At 24.0% G+C, this 16,294-nt stretch overlaps 5 protein-coding genes across 10 annotated transcripts; 2 read left to right on the top strand and 3 right to left on the bottom strand.

Moving 5' to 3' along the window:
* Positions 1–246: 246 nt before the first annotated feature.
* On the top strand, positions 247–6,157 carry LOC108003448 (merlin). Of its 5 annotated transcripts, none has more exons than XM_062077999.1 (10): positions 265–536; positions 608–793; positions 878–1,007; positions 1,080–1,285; positions 1,351–1,578; positions 1,654–1,863; positions 1,966–2,072; positions 2,626–2,755; positions 2,831–3,166; positions 3,260–6,157. In XM_062077999.1, the coding sequence occupies exons 2-10, from the start codon at positions 695–697 to the stop codon at positions 3,635–3,637; spliced, it is 1,824 nt and encodes a 607-aa protein (XP_061933983.1). In that variant the 5' UTR covers positions 265–536; positions 608–694; the 3' UTR covers positions 3,638–6,157. The 5 variants fall into 5 exon arrangements, with proteins under 5 accessions (XP_061933982.1, XP_061933983.1, XP_016921189.1 ...); XM_017065702.3 differs by having other exon boundaries at positions 277–536; positions 687–793; XM_062077998.1 differs by having other exon boundaries at positions 247–793.
* LOC108003463 (peroxisome assembly protein 12) lies at positions 5,939–8,766 on the bottom strand. Of its 2 annotated transcripts, XM_017065728.3 has the most exons (7): positions 8,251–8,766; positions 7,587–7,772; positions 7,074–7,182; positions 6,791–6,987; positions 6,351–6,719; positions 6,191–6,276; positions 5,939–6,110 (listed from the first exon to the last, which is right to left on the bottom strand). In XM_017065728.3, exons 2-7 carry the CDS (start codon positions 7,704–7,706, stop codon positions 5,999–6,001), a joined length of 993 nt encoding a protein of 330 aa, XP_016921217.1. In that variant the 5' UTR covers positions 7,707–7,772; positions 8,251–8,766; the 3' UTR covers positions 5,939–5,998. The 2 variants fall into 2 exon arrangements, with proteins under 2 accessions (XP_016921217.1, XP_061934005.1); XM_062078021.1 differs by having other exon boundaries at positions 7,587–8,766.
* A 114-nt stretch (positions 8,767–8,880) lies between these two features.
* On the top strand, positions 8,881–10,371 carry LOC108003462 (transcriptional adapter 3-B). Its single transcript, XM_017065727.3, has one exon. The coding sequence runs from the start codon at positions 8,881–8,883 to the stop codon at positions 10,264–10,266; it is 1,386 nt and encodes a 461-aa protein (XP_016921216.1). The 3' UTR covers positions 10,267–10,371.
* Positions 10,372–10,890: 519 nt separating this feature from the next.
* On the bottom strand, positions 10,891–13,515 carry LOC108003450 (ATP synthase lipid-binding protein, mitochondrial). Its single transcript, XM_017065704.2, has 5 exons — positions 13,456–13,515; positions 12,920–13,002; positions 12,739–12,837; positions 12,055–12,175; positions 10,891–11,660 (listed from the first exon to the last, which is right to left on the bottom strand). Exons 2-5 carry the CDS (start codon positions 12,962–12,964, stop codon positions 11,497–11,499), a joined length of 429 nt encoding a protein of 142 aa, XP_016921193.1. The 5' UTR covers positions 12,965–13,002; positions 13,456–13,515; the 3' UTR covers positions 10,891–11,496.
* On the bottom strand, positions 10,891–15,755 carry LOC108002870 (probable mitochondrial glutathione transporter SLC25A40). The gene is made up of 8 exons (XM_028669206.2): positions 15,613–15,755; positions 15,361–15,527; positions 15,138–15,272; positions 14,900–15,065; positions 14,642–14,838; positions 14,478–14,559; positions 13,456–14,398; positions 10,891–13,002 (listed from the first exon to the last, which is right to left on the bottom strand). The coding sequence occupies exons 1-7, from the start codon at positions 15,728–15,730 to the stop codon at positions 14,157–14,159; spliced, it is 1,107 nt and encodes a 368-aa protein (XP_028525007.1). The 5' UTR covers positions 15,731–15,755; the 3' UTR covers positions 10,891–13,002; positions 13,456–14,156.
* Between the last annotated feature and the right edge of the window lie 539 nt (positions 15,756–16,294).

Below are 16,294 nucleotides of genomic sequence, written 5' to 3'. Positions count from 1 at the left end.
AAAAAATTTAAATAATCTAATTGAATAAAATTTAATTTGATGAAACAAAATATATGATAAAATTTCTGATTTTTTATTATGATTAATATTTTATATTCTGGATATTTTGGATATTCTATTAATATAGAATAAAGCATAAAGCATAAAATCTCATAAAATTTAAATCTATTTTGTATCCCATCACAAATTGAAACAGAAATGAATTCATATTATCGATTTATTTATCGATATTGCAGATTTCGAATTATCGAAAAATGTTAGTCTAGATTATCAGTATAGTCTTTGTCTTGAATGAAATTATTTGAGTTGACTAAAATTGATGAAATAAATTGTTTCGAAACATAGAGAAATTAATTTATATATTGAAAATAATTCAATTTTTTTTTCAAAAAGTAAAATTTGAAAACAATAGCATATAATGTGATTTAACAAGGAAAGTTATATTTAAAATTATTATTTTATTTTACATGAATTTAATTAGTCGAATTATTATTACTATTTTCAATGTATTTCATCAATATGTTACGAATGCGTAGGTAAGATTATCTATTATTCAATTTTTTCTACATTATTTGAATAAAACGAAAAAATTTAATATCTAATTCAGTTTCACAGTATAACTTAGATGCTTTCTTTTTTCTCTTTCATTTTTTTTTATTGATCATCGTTTCTTTTGTCATATTGAGTAAATATAATGAGGAGTAAAATGCCACCATTTCGAAGGAAAAAATCTGGAAAATCTTTTCCTGTTAAAGTTTGTACATTGGATGCTGAATTGGAATTTAGTTTAGAGGTTAGTTTTTTATTGCATTATTTGCATTATTTGTTTTACTATCAAAAATTTATATATAAATATTTATTTTAAATGGATTCATAGTGGAGATCAACAGGAAGAGATCTTTTTGATTTAGTTTGTCGTACAATAGGATTAAGAGAAACATGGTATTTTGGACTTCAGTATGAAGATGCTAAAGGATTTATATCTTGGTTAAAATTGGATAAAAAAGGTAAATTATTAAACAATTTTTTCAATTTTATAAAAATAAAATTGTTTTAATAATATTATACTTTTATTTTAGTACAAGATCAATGTATTTCTCAACAACCCACAACACCTTTTATGTTTTTGGCAAAGTTTTATCCAGAAGATGTTGCTGAAGAATTGGTACAGGAAGTAACCCAACATTTATTTTTTTTACAAGTGAAACAAGCTATTCTTTCGATGGATATTTATTGTCCACCAGAAGCATCTGTATTATTAGCTTCTTATGCAGTACAAGCAAAGGTAATTATAACTTTTTTTAAAAAACTAATTTTTATTTGTACTAATCTATATGTTTTAAATTTTAGTATGGAGACTATGATGAAGTTTCATATCGTCCAGGAATGCTTGCTAGCGAAGATTTATTGCCACAAAGAGTTATTGATCAATATCAGATGACACCTGAAATGTGGGAAGATAGGATAAAAATTTGGTATGCTGATCATCGTGGGATGTCCAGAGATGAAGCAGAAATGGAATATCTGAAAATTGCTCAAGATCTTGATATGTATGGTGTAAATTATTTCCCTATTAGTGTAAGTAATTTTCATGCGCGTAAAAAATATGTTTTATAATTAAAAACATTTTTATTGAATGATATTAATTATTAGAATAAAAAAGAGACTGATCTTTGGTTGGGAGTCACAGCCTTGGGATTAAATATTTACGAAAAGGAAAACAAATTGGCACCGAAAACAACATTCACATGGTCGGAGATACGACATATCAGTTTTGATGACAAGAAGTTTGTAATAAAACCAGTGGAGAAAACATCGCCGAACTTCGTGTTCTTCTCGCAGAAAGTTAGGATGAATAAACTGGTAAAAAAACAATCAGATGTTGGCAGCTGGGTGAAGGGTTTGATAGCTTTAGGATTCGACGAACAAAACAATGACAAAGCTGCTCACATATTATTTGTTAAGATTCTGGACCTGTGTATTGGCAACCACGATCTGTTTATGAGAAGACGCAAGCCTGATTCCATGGAAGTGCAGCAAATGAAAGCACAAGCCAAAGAAGAAAAATCAAGGTAGATTTTTATATATTTGCATACATATTTTAAAAATATTGCTTGAATTTTCTTTGTTTTCTCAAATATTTTCAATATAATACAATATATAAACATTATTTTTTTTTTATGAATTAAATTCTTTTAATTTGAATGGGGCTTGTAAAATCAAATGCTTTACTAATATTTAAAAATGAAAAAGTAAATTTTAAATATTGATTTAATAAATTATAAAAAGTTTATTCTATATTGATATAATAATTATATGCATGAAAAGTTTATATTTATCTTATTATAACAATATCCTAATGTATATTTCTTTTTCTTTTTTTTTTTGTTGTTGTTTTATATTATTTTATAGGAACTGAAATATAAAAATAATTAAATGTTTAATCAGGTTAGTATACTTATTTAAACACTTAAAAAAGGAACATCTTTACTTCAAGGAAATCATATAAAACGTACTTTTTCACAAAGACATTTTTAATAGATAAGTAATTATTATTGTATCAATCAAATTATTGCTTTCATAATATTGTGCAATTTTTTTACTTCATTAATATTATTTTATTAGGAGACAGATTGAAAGAAATAAATTGGCACGAGAAAAACAACTCAGAGAAGCAGCAGAAAGAGAAAAGGCTGCTATGGAACAACGACTTTTACAATATCAAGAAGAAATTCGTTTAGCAAATGAAGCACTTGTAAGAAAATATAAATAATAAAATTCTATATTTATTATAGCTAAAAATCGTCATAAAAAATTCAATTAATTATAGAGAAGATCTGAGGAAACTGCAGATCTATTAGCTGAGAAAAGTCGTGTAGCCGAAGAGGAAGCAATGCTATTAAGTCAAAAAGCTTCAGAAGCGGAACAAGAAATTACACGTATACGATTAAATAATATGAAAACAGAAGAAGAAAAAGTTCATCTTGAACGGAAAACTAGGGAAGCAGAATTGTTGACAGAAAGGCTGGTACAAGAATCTGAACGAAGAGCTGCTGAAGCAGAAAAATTAAAAGATGAACTATTACGTGCACGTATTGCTGAGAAGGAAGCAAAGGAAAAATTATTAGAATTTCTTAGTAGAAATGCTTATACTGCTACTATAACTGTAAGTATCTGAATCATAAAAATAATAAGTACAATTAAATATAGTTAATTATAATTAAATATATAATGTAATAATTAATATCTATATTTTTAGCCTGTGCCAAACATATTTCCATCGACGCAAGTACTTCCATCAGATTTACAAGCAGATCTTCAAACATTGCAATTGGATACAGAACCTTTGCCAACTGACCTCACTTCTTACGATCTGATTGCCGATGGAGATGTCGATCAGTTGTCTTTAGAAATTGAGAAAGAAAGAGTTGATTACTGGGAAAAAAGTAAACATTTACAGGAACAACTTAGAGAATTACGCACAGAAATTGAAGTTATGAAAGTTGGAGAAAAACAGTGCGAATTGGACCAATTACACGAAGAACAAGTGCGACTCGGTGAGAATAAGTATAGTACATTAAAGAAAGTAAAATCTGGATCCACCAAAGCCAGAGTTGCATTCTTTGAAGAATTGTAGTTGATGTGTTCCTAAGAGATCAAAAAATTGACGAACTCTATGAAGAGAAGTTGAAATGAATATGCAATAAAATGAATCTGATGAATCTGAATCTCATAAACACGTACGTATGTATACGTTCTAGAATACTAAAACGTACGCTTTTTGTTGTATTTTAGTAGTAGTTTTGTTAATATCCCAATATTTGCGATACCAATATAATTAGTAAATCATACTCATATAGTAAATTGTCTTTTGAACTTATATTATTTTTATTCTATGTATTTTTGCCTGTTTTGTTATATTAATTTTCAATTTTAAATGTTTTAGTAAAACAATTAGTAAAATTTAACAATTAGTAAAATTTAATTGCATAAAGTACATATAAAAAAATCAAAATTACTAATAAAATTATTAGATATTAATTCTTATAGAAATAAGTAATTTGTAAAATCGTAAATATTTTTTTAATGCATAGAAATTTTAAAACAAATTATCTTTTTTTATATAAACATTACAATGTCCAAAAAGCATGTATTTCTTAATGTTCTCTGTCATATTTTGATAAAATTGGAATTATAATAATATTTTAATTATAAAAAAATTAATAATAACATAATGCACGTTTAGATACAATTATATATATATGAATTCTCTTAAATTCTCTTAAAATCGTGATTGAATGTGCCTATAATAAATTGTATTGTATATTCTTTATATTGTGTGATTAGAGAAAAAATTCTCAAAAAAAAAAAAAAAAAAAAAACTTCATTAAAGCTATAGTCTAGTCAAACGATTTATAAAAATGAAGCTGATAACCAAATTTCTCATTCATAAAAAAACAAAATATTAAACATTATTATATTTATTTACTTTATTACTAAAATTTGAAAATATGTTTTTATGCACGATTATTATTAAATAATACTATAATACTGAAATGTTTTTAATAATCTATTTAATTTGAATAATTTAAAACATGTTTACTAAATATAAAAAAGATTTCTAAAATAATTAAAAATAAGTTATAAATATCTAATAATAAAAATTTAAAAAATTACATGCACTCATACATCAGTCAAAATATTTTGAAATTATAAAATAAAGAATTATTTATTATTATGTAATTTATCATTATAAAGAGAATTTTTTACAGTTATATAAAAATAGTTTTGAATAAATATATAAATAATTTTAAGATAATATTTATGTATTATGACAAAATTAATATAAAAAATTGAAACCCAATGTATGAGTATGAAATTTTTTACATAATCTGTGTAAATACAAAAAAAATTATTGATTTTTATACTGTGAAATGTAACTAATATAATTGCTATATTAGTTTGATTAGACTAGAGCATTAATACACATAGAATTTTTGAATATTAAATGTGACCTTTGAAAAAAATGTTCCTATCAACATAGTAGAAAAGTCAGTGTTCAAGTATTCAATTAAAATATTCAATTAAATAAGATTTTCTAAATATTTTAAAATATAGTATATTTATTAATAATATAGATATAAATATATATGATATATAAAAAAATGATTTTAATTTTTATATTAAAAAATATATAAACTTATTTTCCTAAATTTTTCTTTATTAATTTATAAGATAAATTTTTATCAATTATTACATAAACTTAATGAAAAAAAATTATAAAAAAAACTTAAAAATTTTAAATTTACTCTATATTAACATTATATGAAATTCTTCTTAAAGTGTGCCATAATGATTAAAAAATATTCATAATATTCAATCAAATAAAAAAGAAAAAAATTTAATTTTTTTGAATTGATATGATTTGAATTGATATTTATGATTATGTAGTTAATATATTTATATAATTACTTGAACACTGATTATTTAAAATAATATGAAAGTATAGGAAAGGGTAAATATTTGTTATTATTTTTTAAGTAATTCTTATATTTTGCGAATTTTTATTCTTAGATTTTATATAGAGTGTCGAATATTCAGTATTGAAATATATTACATTCTTTAAAATATTTTACCAAAAGTAGTGCAAAATAACTTACTAGAACTTTTGGCACCATTATCTGTGATTCAAATATATGAATGTATTGAATACTAAAAAAAACTACTTTGATTAAAATCAGTATTTTTTTATCATATAATGAAATGTACCTGTAAATATTATTCATTAATATAATTATTCAATTATTTTATTCCATATCACTTTTTTTTGACAAGTTATTATTGATACTGAAAATTCTGTCACAAAATAATGAATATATAAATATTTTTAAATTTATGTTAAAGTTAATTTTTTGTTTTACAATAATCATACTAAAAATAAATTTAAAAATAACTAATTTTATTTACAATTTATATAATAAAATATGCACATTATTATTTAGTCTAAATATAAACGTATTAAATCATCTTCCTTAGCAGGATAGTTTGTTACTGGGCACTTTTTGTCTGTACGTATCACAGGAAGAATGCATTGATAACAGAATGCATAACTGTAAAATGAAATATTTATGAATTATAATTGAATTCAATTTTCTAATTTTTGTAATATTATTTTCTGTAATACACATACCCAGACACTGAAAGTACTGTATGTATTCTAAATGTTTTACAACAGATTGGACATATTCCTTTGTATTGTTTTGCTATTTCTGGAATCTAAATGAATATTGAATATTTGTAGATTTTGAATTTAAAAAAAATTTAATTGCATAAAAAGTTCATTTTTTTACCTTTGGAGGTGATGGAATAGGTAATGATAGTAAATTAGTTGAATAATATTCTTGAGTCCACCAAGATAAGAATTGAAGAAAAAATGCTCCAAATTCAAAAGATGTAGTCATCATTCTTTGAAATATATCTATACCATCACTAATACCAAAGGAGTTTGTTCTAATTTTCTTTAAAAAATCTGAAATACTAAGTATCGGTTTTGATTCTGCATATGTTAAAGTTATAGATAAAAATCTCAAGAGTAAAGAAGTATATGCTGATTTTCCAGAAATATAAAGAACATAATTATATAGTACCATAAATTCATATATCATGAAAATTATTGCATTTCCTTTGATAATGCAATTACGATATAATTTTTGCCATTTCTAAAAAATAATTTTAAAGATTATTTGAGTAAAAAAATATAAATTAAAAAAGAAATTATGAGTATAATTACCGACTTTGGAGTATAATCATCAACTTTTTCAAGTTTATATTTTTCCACTAATTGAGAAAGTTTGATTTTTACATAAGGAAATAAAATTGTTAACATTAATGAAAGTCTTCTTTGCTTATTTGATAATTCACATTTAACTTTTGAGTTTACTATAATTATGCGTTTTAAACTATAAAATGTTTCAGAAAATGATGCAGCTAAAATATATTTAAAATATTTATAAATAAATATTTGTAAAAAATAAATTTTTTTAAATTTATATGAACAAATAAAAATTACTTACAATATTTATTCAAATAATAGTGTTGAAGAATTGTATTAAAAATTAAATAACATTCATCTGTCCATTTAAGAAGATGTCCATATCTTTCAACGTTAAATGATACAATGAACTAAAAATTTATAAAAAAAATTTTTGTATATTTACAAAATTAAATATTTTTAATAATAAAAAAATAAATTACATTTAGTGAAAAATAAATTATTTTTTAATTACGTATTCATTATTTTATTGCATAAATATTCCATTTTTATAATAAGATTCATAGTAAATTTATAATAAATTTTTAAAGTCAATTAATTGAATTTTTGATTTCAAAGAATATTATAATAACTAATATAATAAAAATGATTATAAGTTAATTTTTTATAAATAATAATTTGATTAAATAAAATTTATTTATTAACTAATTATTAAATAAAAGTAAAAAAAAATAAAACTAATAAAAAATTCCACTTTTTATAATCAATTAATATTTATATTGCATAAATTAATGTAAATCTGATATTAACCTACCGATAAAAATTTTGTAAAAGCTGGTTCTACAGTATGTGCTAACGATTCTTGTGCTATAATTTCAAAAATAGAAGGTCTTATAAATGTTGTGCCAGTTAAATGAGCTCCTTTTTCTGCCATTTTTAATTTTGTTTCCTATACATTATATATTTTATCCACTTCTTTATTTGTATAATGACCTATGATCTATATTAATTTCATGAATAAATTTTAAATATTTAAAATCATCATAAAATTTATTAGAAATTCAAATTTATTTATTATTATTTAAATTAATAATTATTATAAAAATAATTTAAAAATACTATAATAAGAATAAAACATATTTAACAATCGATTATAAATTATGATTTATTTCATTGATTCAATGTATATATTGAACTTATATTTAAAATATGAAATAAAAAAATATTATAAATACAAATATAAATATAAATACAGAAGTAAGTAATAATAATCTAAATATTAATATATAGTTCATATAAAATCTATGAGTCATCTAGCGGACTGAATTAAAAGCATTAATAAAATTACATTATTGAAATATCAAATGTTATATTAATTGTATTTTAGATTAACCTATCAATTTAATTCTTAATAAACAATCAATTTATTCGATACATAAGACAGTTTATTAATTTTTAAATAATTAATATTTTCGTACCTATTTATCTAATAATACTATATTAACTGATCAAAATCTTAAAGTGGTGGAATGAAATAACAATATCAGTTAACAAGACAAAATTTCGATTAGTTTATACGGCATTATTGCTTTGTAAACAAGAACATTTGCGATAGTACTATTGTATGAAAAAAAAATTGTATAGCATGTTGACCAATTATTCTTATGTTATATATTATATCATAACTATTTTTATAATTTATAAAATATAAATTATATAACAATAAAAAAATATTTTTTTTAATATATTCTCGAAGATAGAATCATTCTTATTATAATCTAATGATGTTGACTACATATTTTATATAGTATTCCGCCAGCTGATCAAAGCATTTATTGTACATATAACTTGTGAATGTTAACATAACCTAATACTTTGACATTTCAGAATGATATATGTATAACAATTGAAAATTTAAAAATTGAAAGAAAATAAAAAATAAGATTTTTCATCTATTTTGTGTTAAAATAAAGATTAATTTGAAAAAAGTTATGATTATAAAAAAAAACAATAAAAATGATTCAATATAGCAATCAAAAATGAATATTTTTTATTAAAATAATAATTGAATTTTTTGAAGACACTTGTGTAACATTAAGGTTACAATCATGTCTGGTAAAGGAAAACAAAGTTCTAAGAAAGCAGTTGTTAAAGTACGAGAAAGTGGGAAGACAGTGCAAGCTACTGCACTTAATTCAGATACGAGTTCAGAGAGTACAGAAACTGCAATGTCTTTATCAATCTTAAAAATTGCTGATAATAGCCGTCTTCTTCCAAGGTATAGCAGCATTCTACAACGTAGTGCTGAAGAAGGTGTAGGAATGGAAGATCTTGATACATTGCAGTTAGAATTAGAAATGCTTCTTTCTTCAGTAGTTGTACGACATCGCATGCTTCAAGAAGAAATAACCAATTTATCTTCAGCAGAGGAACGCAGAGATAAAAGATCCAAAAGTGGAAAAGGTCTTTCCCTTCTGGATAAAAAAGTCAGAGAAGAAAAATTCAAACCAAAAGGATTTAGTACTAAAACACAATCTCCTATTCCAGCAAAACTATTCAAACAAAAAGCTGTTAATAGCTCAAATTCTCAAATCATTCCAAACGTTCATGAAATTTCAAGAATTGAAAGTTCTAAATCTGAATCACCAAAGTTGCTCTTACCAAAAAATGATACACCTAACAAATTTTGGGCATCTGTTGATCCATATTGTACTGATATTATGTCTGATGATATTAAATTATTAGAAGAATTAATCTCCACACATAGTGACATAAGTGATTTTAAGAAAATTCCTTCATTAGGTCGTCATTACAGTTTAATATGGGCACATAATGATTTATTGCAAGAAGAAGATGCAGCTAACCCAAATCGGGATAAGAAGAAAAGTCGTTCAGATGTATCTTTATTGGTTGGAAAAAATGATAAAAAAGCACACAGTATAGCAGGACCTCTAACTCAAAGATTAGTCTCTGCTTTATTAGAAGAAAATGTATATGTTGCAAATAACAATACAGATAATAAACTGTTTAGAGATAATGATCCTCCTGTTTTAAGAGATCTTACTATTCAGAATTCTATAAATTTAGAATTAAGAATGCATAAAGAATTAGTTGAACAAGGAATTTTAGAACCAGATGCACAAAAAAAGAGTCAAGAAGATGACGAAATTTTGACTGAAATAAAACGATGTCAACAGGAACTTACTGCACTTTCCAACCATAATGTAACACAGTTAAAAAGATTATTGAATTTAGCTCAAGAGGAAAGTAAGCGACAAGCATTGAAAAGAAAAATTAGTACAGCAGATAATGAAGTAATAGAACATTATAAGAAACTTATATTAGCAAAACAAAGAGAAGTACCTTTAACAAAAAAGGAACAAGAAAAAGCATGGTCATGTCTTCGAGAAAGAGAAAATCTTTTAGATCAACTAAATATGCTACCACATAATAACATAGGAGAACCTATAGGTTTCACCACTACTGCAGATTAAATACAATTTTTTACTGTATTATATAATATGGTAATAAAAACTATGTATTATAAAAATTATAATTATATAAAAATTTAATAATATGAATTTAATTTTTAAATTGAATAGTGTAAAATTTACTTTGAAATATTCCTTTATTATATCAATTCTTATTCAAATGATTTAAAAATTAAAAATTTAACAATTGTATTGAATTCACAAAAGATGTATTATAAATATTCTATATCATAATTACAAATTTTATTTTATTTTTGTTCTAAAAAAAAAAATTTACAATATATTAAAAATGATTGGAATATTAACAAAAAATTATGAACTATGATATAAATTTGAATAAATATAACATTGAATAAATCTCTACATATTTTTTACAAATCATGTTTACCTAATCTTATTAAAAGAATTACATATTTTATACAAAAAAGTTTAAGAATATAATATTTAACATATATTTTCAATGAAAAAAATAGATATTTGCCAAGATTAATTATTTAATTTTTTGCAAATATCTTAAATTAGAAATATAATTCAATAAATGTTCAATATATTAAAATTAACTTCTATCTAAAAAAAAAGCAATAATTATAACAAAGGAAAGGTTGCTCAAAAACAATTACTTATAAATTCAATAATAATTTCACGACAAGTGTTTATTCGATATCACTGTACAATTTTCTTCGTCCAGTTACCTTAATAATGCGCGCACGCGATGGCACAACAATGATGAACCGTTCCACACTAACAAAAAATGTTCGATGTATATTACTGTTTCTTAATATTTGATAACATTAAAAGTGATGAACATACATGTATATGGATTTTACAGGCAACGCTATCATATTTTTTTTTATTCAATTTCTTTAATAAACTTTCGTTAATGTTCTTATTCGTTCCTCATTACATTGACAATATTATCATAATATGAGTTTTTACACTACATGATATAAAGTAGACCATGAAATAATTATAAATTAGTTCGAAAGGCCCCGAAGGGGTTAAGGACGGTTCGATCGATGATCTAAATTACGTGTACAGCCGCCAATTTTTCAGTTCATTGTCGTACCGTCGCATACCCCATCGAACCGGATACTCGAGCATTTCTAATGATTTCATGGCATCTCGTGCACCAAAGGCAACTACCACTGTTTCCTTTGCAGGAATCAAAGGACGCCGCTTTGACAGTGATGCACTAAAACTAGTAATATTGTGTTTTTATGCGATTTTGGTAATTTAGAACGCGAACAAAAGTAAGAAAGCCATCATAAGGCAGAAGAGACCCATGGCTTCAGACAAGGCAAAGCCCAAAATGGCATATGAAAACAGCTGTTGCTTAAGAGAGGGATTCCTGGCATAGCCCACGATTAAAGAACCAAATACTGAACCAATTCCAGCTCCTGAAATCATAACATGTATAATCTTATTTATTATAATTAAAAAAAAAGTTGATTTAAATTTATGTAATTTATCATATAACTTTACTACTATAGGATGATTCTTTTTAGAAGAATTAGGATCAGAAGACAAATATAAAGAATGCTATCATCAAATAAAAAAGGTCCATCGCTTCTGATAATGCAAAGCCAAGGATAGCATAATTGAAAACTTGCAGTTTTAGGGATAGGTTTTGGGTATATCCAATTATTAGGGATCCAAAAATTAAATATTTATCATATCAATCCCTGGAATATAAATTTTATATATTTTTTTTAACAAGGAAAATGAATATAGGAATAGGAATCAAAATATTATAATTTTCATAATTATCAAAAATAAAAATTATATACATACCTGATCCAGCAACACCTACAGTGGCAGCACCAGCACCAATGAATTTTGCAGCAGAGTCAATATCACGACTAATTGTAGATGTTTGGAAATTACGTATAATTGGAGATTGTCCCAATGGAGACTATATAAAAATTATTCAAATAATTAGAAAAAAAATTAGTAATATTAAAGAAAAAATTTTTTATATTTAAAAATCTTATGAAATAAAAAACATTTAAATTTAAAAAAAAATTTAATAAAAAATTACCAAATTTAATAATTTCAGTTATATATTAAATACAGTATTACAAATTACTTCATCAAATAATATAACTTATATAATCTTTATTACTTTTATTTTAATGTTTTGACATAAAAAATTAAATTTTATACAGACAATTATTTTAGAATTTTATATTCATCTTATATTTTAAATTATTTATTTCTACTATTTCATTTAAATCAAATTTTTTTTCAATTCAAATTAATATTTTTCATGACTATCCTGAACTATAAAATGATTAGTTAAAGTCAATTCAAAAGGAAATATAAGACCATATATGTTTATTACAAATTGATATATTTATTTAAAAAAATTATTTGTTTCTTACTAAAAAAATCTTTGAATTATGAAAATAAACTTGCTTATGTAACCTCGTAATGGGGTGAGATTATGCAATGCGAAAAATATTAAATGTTACTTACACTGAATGAGTTCTGAATCTGATTCTGCTGTATAGACTGGCTGTGACTTACCACAGCACTGCTCAATGGTCGAATATAATTCTTAGTTCCAGAGACCAACTGAAAATAAGACAAATTACTCAAAGATTATATAATAATGTAAAAATTTGAAAATATTCGAAACGAAGAGAAAATTACTTACGGTCGATTTGGCGACAGGTACAATAAATCTAGTACAAGCATACATGATGACGTTTGAAATTGTATGATCACTCAAATGAGTATCTGAAACAAGACAATGTCTCTAAATGCAAAAATTATAAATTTCAAAGAAAGATGCGTGTTAACCCTATGAACAACAGCGAATTACTAACCACGAGTCGGGCGTACGCAATGTATGATTACGTAACGTTTCTGATGGAACCGTTATAGGAGATTCTAAGGATACAGGGTCAAAATTAACTTGTGATGCGATCTGAATATCTTCGATGTCTGTTATTACAAAGAACGAAAACTACAGAACAGCGAATGGCTGACAATAGATTACAAAATGGCTTCTCATGTTCTACCTTCGATTGATATAACAAATTTTTTCTTCTTTATGATTACTTAAGAATTTATAAATGTCTTTTCAATAATGTTTCAAGTAAAAATTTGATTTTAAATAACAATAGTTAAAAGATTTAATGAATTTCTTTTATTTTATATGCTTCTTTATTAATAAGTAATCACACTTACCAGAATATGTTTAAAGAGGCGGTAAGAAGACCCGGCCTGTTGGAATGTTGAATTGATGAGTGACTACTGTACGAAACGCTCGACGTACGAACAACCTATCTGGACTGAACGAAACGAATCGACTTCCGTGCGATGACCTATTATTCGCTACTTTCAACACTTCGACTCTCACCGACTCCGATTATCGACCAACCGAATTTAGCCGAACTGTTTTTCGTCTGCAGTAACTAATAAATACATTTTCTATTATATATTTCCAAAAAAGATTTTCTATTTTAACTTTTCTCAATATTCTATATTAAAATTTATATAATTTTTTATCATTGCATTTTTTTAAAAAATTAAAAACAAAAATCTTCTTATTAATAATTTTAAATATTGACTACTATAGACTCTCGCTTGACTTATTTCTTGTTAGTGATTTTCTCTATTGTAAAGTTGCCATTATTGGCTGCTATGTTAGTGGTTATCTGGATGAGAGGTTAGTAATAGTATATAGTAATATCATATATCGATAATCGATAACATGAAATTTAACTTATGTTGTTTATTTCTTTCTCTTTAAAAAAACAAAATTATTTTAGAAAGTATACAAACTTGAATTTTATAGAAAATTCTATATAAAATTATAATAAAATAAAATTTTATTTGGTAAAGTTTTTATTTGTTTTATTTAATATAATATTTTATAGTATTATACTTTATTCTACGTTTTTTCGTTTGTGTTTTAGAAGTTGTATATCACTTTCACGTTGAAGAATTTGATTAGCATTATATACTTGAAAAAATCGTTTTCCATGTTCAAATGTTGCAATCATAATTGCACAAGCTGGAGCTACTTTAATTACACGTGGAATTAGTCCTGTAAATAGTCCTTTTACTCCATTTTGTTTATAAATTTTTCGTATTATGGTCCATGTTCCACTACTACGTCCTGGATTATCTATAATCCATTTTTTAATGAACGTATTACTATTCTAAATAGAATAATAGAAAATATATAAAAATAAACCTGAAAATACCTGAATAAATTTCTTTCTCACCCATTTCTATTTGTTTATGTGTCTTTACTACATCAAATGGGATTGTTAAAAATGCAGCTATCTATAATATGTTATAATTATAATATATTACTTTCATTTTTCTTTTACAATTAAAATTAAAATTAAAAATAAAAAATACTTACAGATCCTGCTATAGCTCCTGCTGTAAAATTAAAAGTAAAAGTTTGTTGTGACTCGTGAAATTTTTGCTTTATAGTTTCATAATGTAACCAATAAATTGCACTAAAGGGTACATCACGTAAAAGAGTACTAGATAATCCCATCCATAAACCAGAGACACCGCTATATTTTACAACAGTTTTCAATGCTTGAAGAATTTCTAAGATAAAAAAGAATAAATTATATTTAAATTAATTAAAAATAATATAAAATATTATTACCTGCATAACTTAACCTTTGAGATTGCATCTTTGTTCTAATTAATTCTAATGGGCTTACTAAGGTTGCAGCCCAAATACGTGCTATAGCTCCAGCCATCATAGGAATCCAAAATGGCTGTTTCATTGTAATTGTACTAGCTTTTCTATTTTTTCTATTATATTTATCCTACAGATGTAAATAGTTTTACAAAATTTTAAAAATACTACAATGTGCAAAATTGAAAAGAATTTTATTTACCTTAAAATATAATCTTAATTGTTCGTATGAAACAAAATATACTATAGTTGCAGGTACTGCTAAAACTAGAGTAGGACTTAAACCACTCCATAGTGAAAGAATACCTTCATTCTTACTAATTTTCATAAGAGCATCCTATGAATAAATTATTTCAAATATTTAATTATTAGACTTAATTATTACATATAATTTAATTTTAATTTAAAAAGTATATTTAACTTACCATTGTACCATTAAATTTTCCATTTCCTTTAGCCCATATTGGACCTTTTCCATTTAAACAAGGACATAAATGGTCCATTAAACCATTACAATAAAGAAAACATTTATTAGAAAGCATTGCTTTCTGTTGTGCTTGGAGCCTAATTTTTACCACATCCAAAGGAGTAACTACGTAACAGATTTATAATATAGAAAATTTTTCATAATTATTTATTTATGAAAATACAATGTATGATATGATGATAAAGTTTACCAAAAACTGAAGTAATAAAAGCACCAGTGCAAGAAGCAATGATTTGTTGATAAGGTTTGATCCTAAATCTTGGATCATCCAGATCCAAGTTTGGAGGTATAGTACTTAACTTATTCATTCCCAATTTTTACTTAGCAATCTGTTGACACAGCATTGAGGAACTTTTCCTTCCATGTTTAGTAACATTTCTTTATAAATGTGGTTATTTTAGAGTTAACAAAACAAGAACATACATATTTATTAACATGATAAAATAATTATAATTAGTTTATTAATTTAAGATTTATAATTTAAGATTTGTCTATCGTCAAAATGTGAACAATCTGAAAAATTGAGAATCATTATACTATATTAATTATATTAATTATTAATATAATCCTAATCTAATTAAAACATTTATAAAATTAAAATTAATAATAATAATATAATTGAAATGATTAATAATTCAATAACTTAACTTCTTTCTTTATATTAGCACGTGGTTTTAACTTACATTAGAAACTTACAGCATTCGATTATATTATAAAATTGTTATATTTTATGTAAAAACAATTATAAATGTATAAGCACCGTATTGTGCACTTGTAAACCGGCCTGCAATTAATTGAAAAATATCATTATACTACATATTCAATCGTTTAGGTATTGGACGATTCTACGTTTAGAAGATATAAGAACATGT

Source organism: Apis cerana, linkage group LG8 (genome assembly GCF_029169275.1).
Source record: "Apis cerana isolate GH-2021 linkage group LG8, AcerK_1.0, whole genome shotgun sequence".
Lineage (NCBI taxonomy): Eukaryota > Metazoa > Arthropoda > Insecta > Hymenoptera > Apidae > Apis > Apis cerana.
Note: the sequence above shows the minus strand (reverse complement) of the source record. Positions and strands in the feature narration are given on the sequence as shown.

Excerpts from the sequence above, each read along its gene's own strand:
- LOC108003448 (XM_017065700.3), top strand. The coding sequence starts at position 695 with ATGAGGAGTAAAATGCCACCATTTCGAAGGAAAAAATCTGGAAAATCT. Across the intron at positions 1,008-1,079 it reads GTTAAAATTGGATAAAAAAG|TACAAGATCAATGTATTTCT; the intron begins GTAAATTATTAA and ends CTTTTATTTTAG. Across the intron at positions 3,167-3,259 it reads CTTATACTGCTACTATAACT|CCTGTGCCAAACATATTTCC; the intron begins GTAAGTATCTGA and ends CTATATTTTTAG.
- LOC108002870 (XM_028669206.2), bottom strand. The coding sequence starts at position 15,730 with ATGAATAAGTTAAGTACTATACCTCCAAACTTGGATCTGGATGATCCA. Across the intron at positions 15,273-15,360 it reads GAAAATTTAATGGTACAATG|GATGCTCTTATGAAAATTAG; the intron begins GTAAGTTAAATA and ends ATTTATTCATAG. Across the intron at positions 15,066-15,137 it reads AATTAAGATTATATTTTAAG|GATAAATATAATAGAAAAAA; the intron begins GTAAATAAAATT and ends TTACATCTGTAG.
- LOC108003450 (XM_017065704.2), bottom strand. The coding sequence starts at position 12,964 with ATGTATGCTTGTACTAGATTTATTGTACCTGTCGCCAAATCGACC. Across the intron at positions 12,838-12,919 it reads TACCTGTCGCCAAATCGACC|TTGGTCTCTGGAACTAAGAA; the intron begins GTAAGTAATTTT and ends TCTTATTTTCAG. Across the intron at positions 12,176-12,738 it reads AGATTCAGAACTCATTCAGT|TCTCCATTGGGACAATCTCC; the intron begins GTAAGTAACATT and ends ATTTTTATATAG.
- LOC108003462 (XM_017065727.3), top strand. The coding sequence starts at position 8,881 with ATGTCTGGTAAAGGAAAACAAAGTTCTAAGAAAGCAGTTGTTAAAGTA.
- LOC108003463 (XM_062078021.1), bottom strand. The coding sequence starts at position 7,706 with ATGGCAGAAAAAGGAGCTCATTTAACTGGCACAACATTTATAAGACCT. Across the intron at positions 7,183-7,586 it reads CTTTTACAAAATTTTTATCG|TTCATTGTATCATTTAACGT; the intron begins GTAGGTTAATAT and ends ATAAATTTTTAG. Across the intron at positions 6,720-6,790 it reads ATGATTATACTCCAAAGTCG|AAATGGCAAAAATTATATCG; the intron begins GTAATTATACTC and ends ATTATTTTTTAG.